Below are 13,999 nucleotides of genomic sequence, written 5' to 3' on the forward strand. Positions count from 1 at the left end.
ACTTCTGGCCTGATTGGAAGGGGCATGGCCCCTCCGCCAAGCTAGGGTGCCATTTTCTTTCTGGGCAGGCGTCCAGCTAGACCGCGGAGGGTGGCCTTCTTGTTTTTGTAGCGGCGGGGGGGGGGGGGGATGGATCCCTCGAGGCCGCCATTCGCCACCCTCCAGCTGTAGGCCACATTTCAGCTGTTTCCTTTTTGCAGGCGTGGGGGAGCATGGCCGTGGGCTCCACTGGCCATGAATGGTGGTGTGCGACCCCAGCTTTTAATTCTGCTGACGCCGCTTTAAACAACAGGCCACATTTCTGCCATTTCCTTTCTTGTTGGGGGGGGGGGTATAAGTCAGGCCGCATGTTGGTCATGTTTTTTTGCACTCCCCCCACCCCACCCCCATTCTCGCACTTCTGCTCCTAGTAGGGAAATGTAAATATCTCTTTTGTTACACTTGATGGGTGTTTGGTGGAGGGCAAGGAGAACTATGGGGCAGGGTCCAGGATGCTCAGATTACTGCCACCAGACCTCCCCTTTCATGATGTAAGCATGATGTAGTTTGGGGGGGTGTAACATTGGCATTAGCAGCTAATAAAAGATTGGGTTCTCTTTTGTTCAGGGCTTCCATCTTGTTTCACCTGGTGGCAGGTGGGAGTCCTGTCACGACAGTCTTCAATAAAGACCAAGCCTACTGGCTGCTGTTTTGCTCTGGTATTCCTGGCTGGTGTCCTTGTTTTTTGTCCAGGGGGCCCCTCAGATTTCTCCGTTAACAAGACACACCTTCCTTCCTGCAAGCTCCACCCAATTCCCACCCCATAAGCCCCTGACCTGTCCATAATAATAATAATAATAATAATTTATATCCCGCCCTCCCCAGCCGAAGCTGGGCTCAGAGTAGCTAACAACAATAAAAGTAACACAGTTTACATATAATCACAATCAGTTAATTAAAATGCATTCTAAAATCAATTCATTCTAATATCAATTCAAAATCAAAATCAAATTAATGGTAGATACAGCGGTTTTGCCAAGTCCAACCATTGGTCTCCCTGGAGAGGTAAGGAAATTCCAAGAGGAAGAGAGGAGGAGAGAGGCCTTCTAGGAAGCGGCTCTTTGTTTCCGCAGTCCTACCCAGGAATCAGCCAGAAACCTTTTCTTCTTCTTTTTTATATAAAATTTTTATTGGGTTTTACATTTTATATTGACATCACAAACAAACAAAGACAGAGACAAACATGTATAATTTCCAATCCTTACTTTCATAACCACATTCTCTGACTTCCCTGCACCTCCCCTTCATACATCCTAATTCCAATAATTAACTCAGCAAGTTCTTACTCTCATTTTTACAGTATTATTACGATCATTTTTTCTTTTAACTTAGTTCTTCTTAGTTAACCAAATTTAACTTATACCTCAATTATAATCATTACATCCTTTTCTAAGGTCGACCCAGGTTCCCTTCCACAGATTTCCCAATTTTACATATTAGTTACTAAACATACTACCTAAACATAAAAATCATAAAATTATAGTCCTTTTGGATTCAAACGCTCTCACCCCCCTCTTTCCCGGTTTCGATCCCCCCAAAAAGAAGATTCCACGATATCAGTTCTTAGCCTGGATTTCTCACATCCGAGGCCTTCAAATCTCTGTCAGTCCCTCTCCGCCGGTTTTGTTGGTAGTCCTTTATGTTGGTCATCGGGTCTCGAAGGAGCTCTATCCCAGTAAAACCCATGTTTCTTCCAGCCAGTCCTCTATATTCCAAAACGGAGCCCCAATCATATTTCTTGCTTCTTTTAAATCCAAATGTTCCAAATGTCCCAAAGGCTTCCTCTTTCATCTTGAACAAATTTGTAATCCATGATTCATCCACAATTTTCTTGTTTCTCTTTCTGCATTCCATACCTTTAAATGGTTTCTCCCCTGTTGGAGGTCGTTGATGTGAACTATGTGTGCTCATTCAATGAAGCATATTCCACATTTCACACATTTTAATGTCTATTCCTAATGAAACGAAAGGTGCCCCATTCACTGGAGTTTTGACTGTCTTCTCCATCTCCTTCAGTGCAACAGCTGGTCACTCTATCAGATACATCTCTGGACACCTCTCCAGTACCCATCACCCAAAGAACAAGAAAACTATCGACACAATAAAGTAGTACCTCGGGTTAAGTAATTAATTCATTCCGGAGGTCTGTTCTTAACCTGAAACTGTTCTTAACCTGAGGTACCACTTTAGCTAATGGGGTCTCCTGCTGCTGCCGTGCCACTGCCACACTATTTCTCTTCTCATCCTGAAGCAAAGTTCTTACCCTGAGGTACTATTTCTGGGTTAGCAGAGTCTGTAACCTGAAGCGTTTGTAACCTGAGGTACCACTGTAATTATAATAATAAAATAAAATAAAATAAAATATATTTATATCCCTCCCTCCCCAGCCAAAGCCGGGTTCAGAGCGGCTAACAACAGTAAAAGTAATATAGTTTACATAAAATCACAATCAATTAATTGAAATACTTTCCAAAATCAATTCATTCTAAAATCAATTCAGAATCAAATTACATCCTTGCCCTCAGGGCTTCTCCTGACATGGGCTTTCAGAACACCTGGCTTGGTCAACTGCCTCTGTGGAAGTCTGTTGTCGCCCCTTGGTCACTCCCTGGGTGGGGCGAAGTGTACGTGCTCTCACACTCAGGGGATTATGGCAGGAGGCCCTGTTCTCACTGCCTACGTGGCTATCTGCTTCCAGGGTCATGGAGGAGGGTGAAGCCTGAGTTTACTTTTTCTTAAGAGTTAAAACGGCATTGGAATGGGAAGAATCGGTTAAAGTATGGATTTTATATGAATTTACAAATTTAGTTATCATTCCCAGAGCTGTCAAGCTGAAAAGATACATTCAGACACAATCTTTTTAACATTCTAGCAACTTTAGGCAATCGAAACCAAAATGGCTACATTTAATATACTTTGCCCATAGTCTGAGCAGCAGGAGGGTGCTGAGACAATCGTGCAAAGGCTGAGCTGAAACGCTGGTTTGGAGGCAGTTTCTGCCTTCTACGGATTCCCCCATTGGCTAGCTGTCAAAACATAGTGCTCTTGATTGTTGGGCTTCGGTTATTCATAAATCCCATTCATAAAACACAAAGTCCATAAATCCCATTCTTAAAATGCAGAGACCGTGTTTTCCTGTATTTATAAGATATGTGAATCTTTTGCGACTGAGTGGAGAGGGGTTTGGGGTTCCTCGTCCCAGGGGATAATGTCAGATGGTAACCCCCTCCCCTGTAATTTCCGTAACACCAGGAAGGAATTCCCCCCACCCTACTCACATGCAGCTGGGCTCACTTGCCAGAGCCACCTGGAGGGCATGACTACAATTCCCATCATTCCTGACCACTGGTCTTGCCTGCTAGGGGTGATGGGAGGTGTAGTCCAAAAACAGCTGGAGACCCAAATTTGGGAAACCCTGTTCGCCTTGAAGGAGAAAAGAGGGTTCACTTGCATCAGAACGTCAGGTGAGCCCTGCAGGATCAGGCCCAAGGGGCCCCTGTCCTCCCAGGGGCCAAGCGGAGGCCTCTTCTGGGAAGCCCATCGGCAGCACTTGAGCCCCAGAGAAGGGGGGAGGCGCATTTCTTCAAGGGACACGTTTCTGGGGTCCCCACGGTGCCCCCCAGCCTGGCTCCACAATGCCAGGGCAGCTGCGTTTTGTATCGCTGCAGGTGAAGCTGCCCCCTGCAATGTGGGGCTCTTAAGGGAACTTGGGGGGGGGCGGAGGGACTAGGGCTTCCCCGCACTTGCAAAGGACCAGTAGAAGCGGAGGGGAGGCAGGCAGCAGGAGGGCGATGGGGAGGAACCAGCGAGAAGGAGCTTCTGGGGCCTGGGCAGCCCCCTCCCCGCCTGCTCCCTGAAGGTGTCCCGAGCCCCTCCCCTTTTCATTTCAAGGACTGGGGAACCTCAGCATCCCGGGGTTGCTTTGCTCCGGTGGGGAGGGGGAGCTATTTTGTTTGCTGAGGGCAGGAGTCACAACCTTGTCACATTGTGTTGTGTCGGGCTTTTAGGTGTTACGGAAAATCTGGGTGCGTAATTACCCTGCCGCCCAGCTCGTCGGACTAAGTCCGCGGGTCCCTGCGGAGAAGAAAGGAGCTCAGCCAGACGCAGGAGCAAACTACGAAGATCCAAGTTTATTGCGCAACAGGTTCAAGACGAGATTGAACCCCGAGAATGGGGCGACATAAACTTTTAAAAGTTCCCTCCGAGTCCCAGAATACAGTGCACGAAACGTCATGAATACATTATGGGAAGGTTGGGTTTCACGGATTACATCATGAATATATTTCACACGTCATGAATATACTAAGGAGAAGGTGGGGTTACATTAATTAACATTTGAGATAAGGGAGGGGGGAATATGCAGAGCGAGAGATATACATAGGTAAACATTTATTGAGTACCGGTGGTGGCAAGACAATGGGCCAGAGATATGCATCGTCTGCCACCTAATATTGCCCGGAGGAAGGGTTAGGCGAAACGATCTGACAGGATTAAGAAGTTCCTGTGTACGTGCGCTGCTGCTTCAGGGATTATGGAGGTAGGGGTAACATCATGGAGTCCAAAGGGAGCTGAGTTGAATGACACCAAGAGCGAAGAAATCGGAGTTATGGTTGATTTTATATCAATTTCCAAAGGTTTCTATGCTTTCCGACCCATTCCGTATTGGTGATCAAGAGCGGAAACAGAATGGATACATTGTAGCAAGAATGGATACATTGTAACAAGATTTTGACAGTTTTACGAGGTCTCTGGTTTCGGATCCATTGTTCTCGCAGTGGGGGGCCGTCAGCAGCTTGTCAGGAGTGAAATGAGGCGTGCAGTAGCTCCCTGAGCTAGCTTCTGCAGGGCGAATGCATGGCTGTGATTGGCTAAAGCGCGGCTCAGTATAGTGAATGGGGATACAATATGATACGGTCTACTCACGTTAGAAATAGGGCGAGAGGAAGGCATAAGAAAGACGGGGCTTATTTCGCCCGTATAGAGATAGGAAAGAGAGCCTTTTATTAACAAGGCAGGGGTATAGTGTGGTGCTTGTGCAACAGTGTGGGGGCTGAGGGTTCTAGGCAGAGTTGGGCACTATCGAGGTCATCGCCTCGGGCCCCTTCAGAAAGCAATGGAGGGGAAGATGGGTACCCCCCCTTCCTCCTTCCGTATCATAGGTAAGGGGGTGAGGGTCAGGTGGGAAAGAGTTGAGAAGGAAAATATCCCGGGGTGCGGATTTACTCCGCTGCCCAGCTCCTCAGGGTGCCACTCCCCGGGGGTCCCTCCGGTCAGGAAAAGAAGGAGTCTCCACCCAAGTTAAAGAAGCAAACAGCAGGCAGTTGACCTGATCTTTATTTGTTGCAACCAGGTTCAAACACACCAAGAGTAGGAACCCCGAGAACATGGTTGCATGGATTTTTAAGACCTCTCCCCATTTCCCACAATACATTTTTCCACAGCATCTTCGATGCATCACAGATTTGTCACAAAGTAGGAGTCTTTGGCATTCAGAAACATGGACCCGTCACTCACTCCTGTCAACAACCCCAGTTTCCCACACATTTAAACTACCCTCTTCTCCCAAGAACCATAACAGTATTTACAGACACCCCCCCCCCCCCGCTGCAAGGCTTTCCTGGGCTTCTCCTTTGGAAGTATCAGGATCATCCTCCTCCTCCAATCCGGCTTCTGTTCCGGGAATAAGGGAGGGGTGAGCCCCCTCCCAAACTGCCTGCTTCTCCCGGAAGTGGAGCTCCTATGCCGGATTGCTGCTCTGATCCGTAGCTCTAGGGGCGCGCGCTTTTAGACGGGGAAGGCGGGGCGGCAGGGGACCCACCCCAAACATCGATGTTGCAGGAAATGAAGTGAAAATCGGGAACCAGGACAAAGAGGTAAAGGGCTCGCGGGGGGGGGAGGGGAGAGAAGGACCCAGAGAGGGACTCCGCGCCAGCTCCCCAAAGCGCCTTCCGTGGGCCCCACTGGCAGGGCCTGGATCCTTGAACGTGTGCTGCGAAGGGGGCTTTCCTCGGCAGGGGTGGACATGGGGCGCCCACCCACGGGGTCCCACGAGGACTCCCCGGCCCCGTTTCCCCCGCGCAGTCATCCCTGGGGCCCTGTGCGCTCCGCGCGGAGAGAGGCAGACCATGAAAGGGTTAACGGGCGCGAGAGACGCCTAGATAGAGACCCCCCTGTCCCTCCCCATCTCGTCTTGGGGGGGCCCTCCGGGTGGAGAGATGGGTCACGCATGGCGAGGGGTGAGCCGCGCCAAGGGGGCCTCTGGGTGCAGGGGAGACTCCGGGAGAGACGGAGTGGGCCAAGAGTGGGGGGAGCCGGGGGGAGGATGGAGGGGAGCATCCCTGCGGCAAGGAAGTGAAGCACTGGTGGGGGGGAGGAGGAGACCAATCTGTAGGGGGACATCTCCATCGTGCACCCACAAGGAATCTCCCGAGGGGCCGCCTTGGCTTCTCCCTCAGAAGCGGTTCTTAGTTTCCGCAATCCCCCCCCAGGAAGCAGCCAGAAACCTTTTCCTCTCTCTCAGGCTTCCATCTTTAAGTGTCTTTTCCACTGCCTGGTTCATTGAGGCTGAGGATAATGTACACCTGTCATCAGAAACAGGGGTGCAGAGTCCATGGAATGTCTCTCAGGATTGATATAGAAGTCAAAAGCATTTCTGTTCCTCTTATTCTTTGTAGGCAGTGTCAGAGTGACTGACAAGCTGAGATACAACCCATCAGAATCCGATGACAGCAACTGCATGAATCTTCCCAGTCAAAGGACCCATTTTCATGATAGACATTGCCTGTGGCTGGAGGCTCTACATACAAGGTGTGCCTATGCAGGCCAAACACTGCAAGTATTAGCACAGGTGAGGTGTGTGACCTTCCCAAATTTACAGACTGTCTGTGAATGAGAGTTTGTGGGTGGGATTATCGTTTACAATTTTCTCCACCCATAACATTTTGTGATCTGATTTCGCAGTACGAATTCCAAAATAACTGCAAAAAATCACAAGATGATAAGAATGATTGTAGCATTTATACAATGTAGTCCATCTGCATATGTATATGTAGTCCATCTGGTTGGGCTTCCCCAGCCACTCTGGGCAGCTTCCAGTACACATAAAAGACAGTAAAACATCAAACATTAAAACCTCCAGATACAGGTCTACCTTCTGCTATCTTCAAAATGTCAGATAGTTGTTCATTTCCTTGACCTCTGAAGGGAGGGCGTTCCACAGGGTGGGTGCCACCACCCAGAAGGCCCTCTGCCTGGTTCCCTGTACCCTCACTTCTTGCAGGGAGGGAACCAGCAGAAGACCCTCAGAGGAGGACCTCAGTGTTCAGAGTGAAGGATGGGGGTGGAGACGCTCCTTCAGGTCTACAGGGCCGAGGCAGTTTAGGGCTTTAGGTCACAGATCTTACTCCTCCATAACAATCTCCAAGACTGACATATAGTTAGCAGAGTAGGAAAAAACACTCAGAGGCAGCAAAAAATTCATTCAGCAGAGAAATTTAGTACTGAAGGCCAAAGCTAGCAAAAACTTAACTTACAGTAAAACCCTAACTTGGTATATCAAAGCAGCACTCAAGTAAGAAACAGACAAGCAGAGTAGAGAATTGCAGATTAGGAAGTGGGACCAGGCGCCTTTCAATACTGTGATTTATAAAAAATTCCATGTCAGAGTAACCTTGGGACTGGATGCCAACCCTGGCTCACCCCAGTTTAAACCAGCTTTTTCTGGTTCCCAGAAACAAGGAAGGTTCAGCGTAACCTCATAACCACTGATCCCACCACCTGCTCTCAGCAGAAAGGAAACTCCCTTGTCAGCTAAAATGTTCCAGCTGGAGAAAAAACCACTTTGAATCACACAGAGTAAAACCACCAGAACCTTCTTGAACCAATAGACTAGGAATGATGTGTATACATTAGATCAACACTTTCCTTTTTCTGAAAAATGCAGCCGTGACACTTAAAGGTCAGTACCAACAGTGTGAATTGTGCTTGGAAACACACTGGAAGCCAGGGAAGATCCTTTAGGACCAATGAAATGTGGTCTTGGCGGCTGCTCCCAGTTACTAGTCCAGGTGCCGCATTCTGGAATAGTTGCAGTTTTGGGGTCACCTTCAAAGGTAGCACCATGTAGAGCGCATGGCAGTGGTCCAAGCAGGAGATAACCAGAGCATGCACCACTCTAGTGAGACAGTGTGCAGGCTGGTAGGGTCTGCCTGCCACCTGTCCCACAGGGACAGTGCTTCCGTCTTGTCAGGATTCAACCTCAATCTGTTATCCACCATCTATCCTCAAACCACCTACATGCACCAACACAGGGCATTCACTGGTTCATCTTCACTGGTTCCAATTTAAAAGAGAAGAGCTGGGTATCATCCACATGCGTGTGAACACCAGCCAAAACTCCCCCAGCGGCTTCATATAGATATTAAAAAGCATGGGGAGAGGACAGAGCCCTGAGGCACCCCACAAGTGAGCACCCAGGGGCCTGAACACTCATCCCCCAACACCACTTTCTGGACATGGTCCAGGAGGAAGGAGGGGAACCACTGCACATCAGTGCCCCCAGCTCCCCTAGAGGGTCCAGAAGGATACCATGGTCAAAGGTCTCCAAAGCAGAGATCCAGCAGAACCAGGAAAGAGCTTTCCCCTTGGTCTCTAGCCTATTGGAGATCATCAACCAGCGCAACCTGGGTAGTTTCTGTCGGATGATGAGGCCTGAATCCCAATTGGAAGGATAATGGTGGCAGAAGCTTTTCTGGTCCTGCACCCCCAAAAGCTCCAAGCACAAGACTTTCATTAGCTTTGAAGGGGCCATTGGATACTTGGTGGTCTTTTCTTCAAAAGACAAATATTCTGAATACTTTTTAATTGATGTATGATATAAACAGCACTTCTGTTTTACATATTACCCATTGGAGAGATTTTGATACTCAGGTCTGAGTTCATCGCTGCCCCCAAAACTGCTGTGTTAGCAGTACAGCGAGTGTGGACAGTGTGTTTGGGGGTTCAGGGCTGCCTAGACAACAAGACCCCCTTCTCAGCCTGGCTTATATGGTCCCAAGGAAATCAGAGAAGTACGTTGGGCACCAACTTGGCTGCAGGAGTGACTGGAAGGAGGTGTGCAGGACACCATCCAACCCTCTTAGAGACTTTTCTTTTCCTGAAGAAAACCAGGCAGCGAAGGTTTAGGACTACAGTTTTCCTTCTTGAGGACCTCGCTTCCCAGGTTGACGAGCCCCATCTGCCCTTCACTTTCCTCCACAGCAGGGGCAGAATCTGCCTTCTTGACTGTGGGATTCACTGTTGTTCTCCTCCTCTCCATCCACCAGGGCCTGCCTTCACCTGCAGCAGAATTCCCCGACCCATCAAGGATTTGAAACCCATCAGCTATCCTCACCTGGTTTAGCCGGCCGGTTGAAACCGTTCCTGGGCTTGTGGCCCCTATTCTATCCTGACAGCTTCTGGAAGCCACAGGTGAGAACTGAGTGCAGGTTGGGGACCATTGATGGATAGATTACCCCATAAGGAGCATGACATGACCCCCACCAAAGGAACTAATGCTCTCCTAACACCCCAAGTCATCATATAATTATGATATTTGAGACAGAACCGGAATAAATTTGTCTCTAGAAATAACACATCTTCAGGCCATAAATAAATTAATACTACTTATCCAAGGTACTACATATTCCACTAAGTACAGTTTATCTATTTGCCTTGAATATCTACTTTAAAGTGTCATTTTAGGATAGTTCTGTAACAGAAGACGGGCACGAGATCAGACAGCACATTTTTAAAAAAATCATGCTGCTTTATTAACATTGATTGAGGATTATGAAAGTTGCTAATGAATTACTATCATTTGATGACATTGCAACTTCATTTCCTAAAAATCGGGAACATGGGTAGGAGGTGAAGGAATGTAGGAGACGTTGAAATAGGAGAAGGTGCTAATGGAGATTGATGTGTTCTCTTTCCCTTAGTTCTGGAAACCCAAACAGGATTCCCTTTCATCCCACTCTGAAGAAGGAGATGGAGAAGACAGTCAAAACTCCAGTGAATGGGGCACCTTTCATTTCTTTAGGAATAGAAATGAAAATGTGTGAAATGTGGGATATGCTTCATTGAATGAGCACACATAGTTCACATCAACGACCTCCAACAGGGGAGAAACCATTTAAAGGTATGGAGTGCAGAAAGAGCTTCATTCAGAGTGAACACCTCAATATACATCAATGGACTCACACAGAGGAGAAACCATTTAAATGCCTGGAGTGTGGAAAGAGCTTCAGTACCAGTGGAAACCTTAGAACACATCAACTGATTCACACAGGGGAGAAACCATATAAATGTATGGAGTGTGGAAAGAGCTTCAGTCAGAGTGGACACCTCAATATACATCAACGGACTCACACAGGGGAGAAACCATTTAAATGCATGGAGTGCGGAAAGAGCTTTAGTGAGAATGGAAAACTTAGAACACATCAACGGACTCACACAGGGGAGAAACCATTTAAATGTATGGAGTGCGGAAAGATCTTCCGTAAGAATGGAAACCTTAGAACACATCAACGGACTCACACAGGGGAGAAACCATATAAATGCATGGAGTGCGGAAAGTGCTTCAGTCAGAATGGAGTCCTTAAATTACACCAGCGAATTCACACAGGGGAGAAATCATATAAATGTATGGAATGTGGAAAGAGCTTCAGTCAGAATGGAAACCTTAGAACTCATCAACGGTCTCACACAGGGGAGAAACCATTTAAGTGTGTGAAGTGCGGAAACTGCTTCAGTCAGAATGGAGTCCTTAAATTACATCAGCGGATTCACACAGGAGAGAAACCATTTAAATGTATGGAGTGTGGAAAGAGCTTTAGTGATAATGGAACCCTTAAAAAACATCAACGGACTCACACAGGGGAGAAACCATTTAAATGCATGGAGTGCGGAATGAGCTTTGGTGATAATGGAACCCTTAAAAAACATCAACAGACTCACACAGGGGAGAAACCCTTTAAATGCATGGAGTGTGGAAAGAGCTTCAGTCAGAGTGGACACCTCAATATACATCAACGGACTCACACAGGGGAGAAACCATTTAAATGCCTCGAGTGCGGAACGTGCTTCAGTGAGAATGGAGACCTTCGAAAACATCAACGAACTCACACGGGTGAGAAACCATTTAAATGCATGGAGTGCGGAAAGAGCTTTAGTTTCAATGCAACCCTTAGAATTCATCAACGGACTCACACAGGGGAGAAACCATTTAAATGCCTGGAGTGCGGAAAGTGCTTCAGTGAGAATGGAGACCTTAGAAAACATCAACGGATTCACACGGTGGAGAAACCATTTAAATGCATGGACTGCGGAAAGTGCTTCAGTCAGAGTGCACACTTCAATATACATCAACGGACTCACACGGGGGAGAAACCATTTAAATGCATGGAGTGCGGAAAGAGCTTCAGTCAGAATGGAAATCTTAGAAAACATCAGCAGACACACAGGGGAGAAACTGTTTAAATGTATGGACTGTGAAAAGGCGAAAGATTTATACGATCTGAAGAGAAATGACTGGCAGAATCTGAGACCAGGGAGAAGAGTCGGTGGAAGAAGATTGGAAGAAATTCAAAGACTATTTACCGAAATATTGCAAAATTAATGAGTGTTAAAATGATGTTGGATTGAAATATAGGGGTTTTTAGTTATAATGCTATAAAGGAATTTGAAAAATGGATTAATAGGTAAAAAATTTATGTGATATTATTTTAAGATTATAGATTACAGATTAAGTTAAATAAAGAGGGAAAGGATTTGCTGAACTAATAAAATGAATTGGAATACAAAAAAGGGAGGCGTGAGGAGGTCCGGGAAATAAGTAAAAGAAAGTTAAGTAATGGAAAGAATGGATTGTTTTTAAACATTTTTATTTTGTATTTTCTTTTTTCTGTTTTCATTTTGTATAAATTGGAAAATTTTAATAAATATCTCTTAATAAATAAATGAATGAATGAATGGACTGTGGAAGGAGCTCCAGTCAGAGTGGAACCCTTGATGCAAACAAACTCACACAAAGCACAAATCTTATAAATATCAGGAAAGTAGATAGAGGTTCAGTCTTGGTGGAAATTCTAAATCAACCGATTCACGGACAGGAAGTACCTTTGGAGTTGAAACCCTACAAACCATCAACAGACTCAAAGAGGAGAAGCAGTTTAAATGAAAAGATTGCAAAAAGTGCTTTATTTACAATGGAGTGTATAAGGAAAATCCAGAGACTCTCTGATGGAGTACTGTGTCCAGTTCTGGGCACCACAGTTCAAGAAGGACACTGACAAACTGGAACGTGTCCAGAGGAGGGCAACCAAAATGATCTAAGGCCTGGAAACGATGCCTTATGAGGAACGGCTAAGGGAGCTGGGCATGTTTAGCCTGGAGAAGAGGAGGTTAAGGGGTGATATGATAGCCATGTTCAAATATATAAAAGGATGTCACATAGAGCAGTGTTTCCCAAATGTTTTTGGGCAACGGCACACCTGTTTACTGAAAAAAAATCTCGCGGCACACCACCATTAAAGCCCCGCCCCGTGACGTCAGCGCGCAGCGTCACGCCGGGAGGGACGCACAAAAGTGAAAGTTTTTTCCCTCCCCCTTGCTGGGGAACCTTCAAGCTTTGGGGGTGGGAGGAGGCAGCAGAGCGAGGGACTGAGGGACGGCGGCAACTGAGGCGGCGGCGGCTGAGGCAGAGCTGGGAAGGGGGTTTCCAGGGGACACGGCAGCTCCTCGAAAGGCTTCTCTCAGCTGCGCTCAATCCGCCTCGGAGAGGATTTCCCCTCCGGTCCCATGCGTTCGTTTGGGGCATCGCTCCGGCTGCTCCCTCTCCCGCCGCGCAGGAGCGATGCCTCTCTCTGGCTTTCCCTCCGCGCCTCTCGCCGCCCGACTCGCCCGCCTCCCTCCAGGCATCTCGCGGCACACGAGGCAACGTCTCACGGCACACTCGTGTGCCGCGGAACACCGGTTGGGAAACACTGACATAGAGGATGGAGAAAGGTTGTTTTCTGCTGCTCCAGAGAAGCGGACACGGAGCAATGGAGCCAAACTACAAGAAAGAAGATTCCACCTAAACATTAGGAAGAACTTCCTGACAGGAAGAGCTGTTCGACAGTGGAATTTGCTGCCAAGGAGTGTGGTGGAGTCTCCTTTTTTGGAGGTTTTTAAGCAGAGGCTTGACAGCCATATGTCGGGAGTGCTCTGATGGTGTTTCCTGCTTGGCAGGGGGTTGGACTCGAAGGCCCTTGTGGTCTCTTCCAACTCTATGATTCTATGTAAGAACCCATTTTGATGTATGGAGTGTTGGAGGTCTTCCTCTCAGAGTCCACTCTTTTCTTCACAGAAATGAACTCAGGAGGAAATCTGTCTTTAACACATGTTGTGTATGTGAAGTTCTGGTTTTTTATGTGTAAAACTCTATCGTAATAAAATATTGAAGGCAATGTCAAACAATGTGATTATGATCTAAGATGTAAAGTACCTTTTGATAGAGAAGAGGTGAGGGTTTATCTGGATTGCTCGTGGTCAGTGAGGATTGTGGCTGGGCGATATATTGTCATACTGGTTTCTAGACCACATCATGATAACCTTTCAAAAACAATTGATATGGCAACACACCAAGAATCACAGTGTGTGTTTCCAGGATGCTCATTTGCCTGGAAGCAGCCGGCAGAAAGCTTTTCTTCGTGAAGCCCCTGCAGATGCAAAGTTGCTGACTTCCCTCCAAGACGACAGGAAGCGAAAGACACACATCCTTTGCCCTGTGTCCTTCCAGCCTCTTTCCTCCCTTTCTCCCTTCTGCCAGTTTGTGTGCCTGACTTAGATATCCTGTGTGCTGTATTTGTTTACTGCTGAAACTGCTGTACTCAAGCATGAAAAATTGGTGCATATGTGTGTGACTGGTTTTTGTACCAAA

General features: G+C 47.2%; 1 protein-coding gene across 11 annotated transcripts in view; it reads left to right on the forward strand.

Annotated features, from left to right (window-relative positions):
• LOC114603409 (uncharacterized) overlaps positions 1–12,083 on the forward strand; it is a 31,462-nt gene extending 19,379 nt beyond the window's left edge. For 5 of the 11 annotated variants that reach the window (XM_077923045.1, XM_077923044.1, XM_077923048.1 and 2 more), the window contains 3 exons: positions 6,714–6,886; positions 9,363–9,507; positions 10,017–12,083. In XM_077923045.1, the coding sequence (XP_077779171.1) occupies positions 10,162–11,556 (1,395 nt within the window). In that variant the 5' untranslated portion in view covers positions 6,714–6,886; positions 9,363–9,507; positions 10,017–10,161 and the 3' untranslated portion in view covers positions 11,557–12,083. Of the gene's footprint in view, positions 1–8; positions 5,913–6,713; positions 6,892–9,362; positions 9,508–10,016 lie in introns of those variants that run through there. The other 6 variants (XM_077923052.1, XM_077923053.1, XM_077923050.1 and 3 more) reach the window with 4 other exon arrangements.
• Positions 12,084–13,999: the final 1,916 nt, after the last annotated feature.

Source organism: Podarcis muralis, unplaced genomic scaffold (assembly GCF_964188315.1).
Source record: "Podarcis muralis unplaced genomic scaffold, rPodMur119.hap1.1 HAP1_SCAFFOLD_138, whole genome shotgun sequence".
NCBI lineage: Eukaryota > Metazoa > Chordata > Lepidosauria > Squamata > Lacertidae > Podarcis > Podarcis muralis.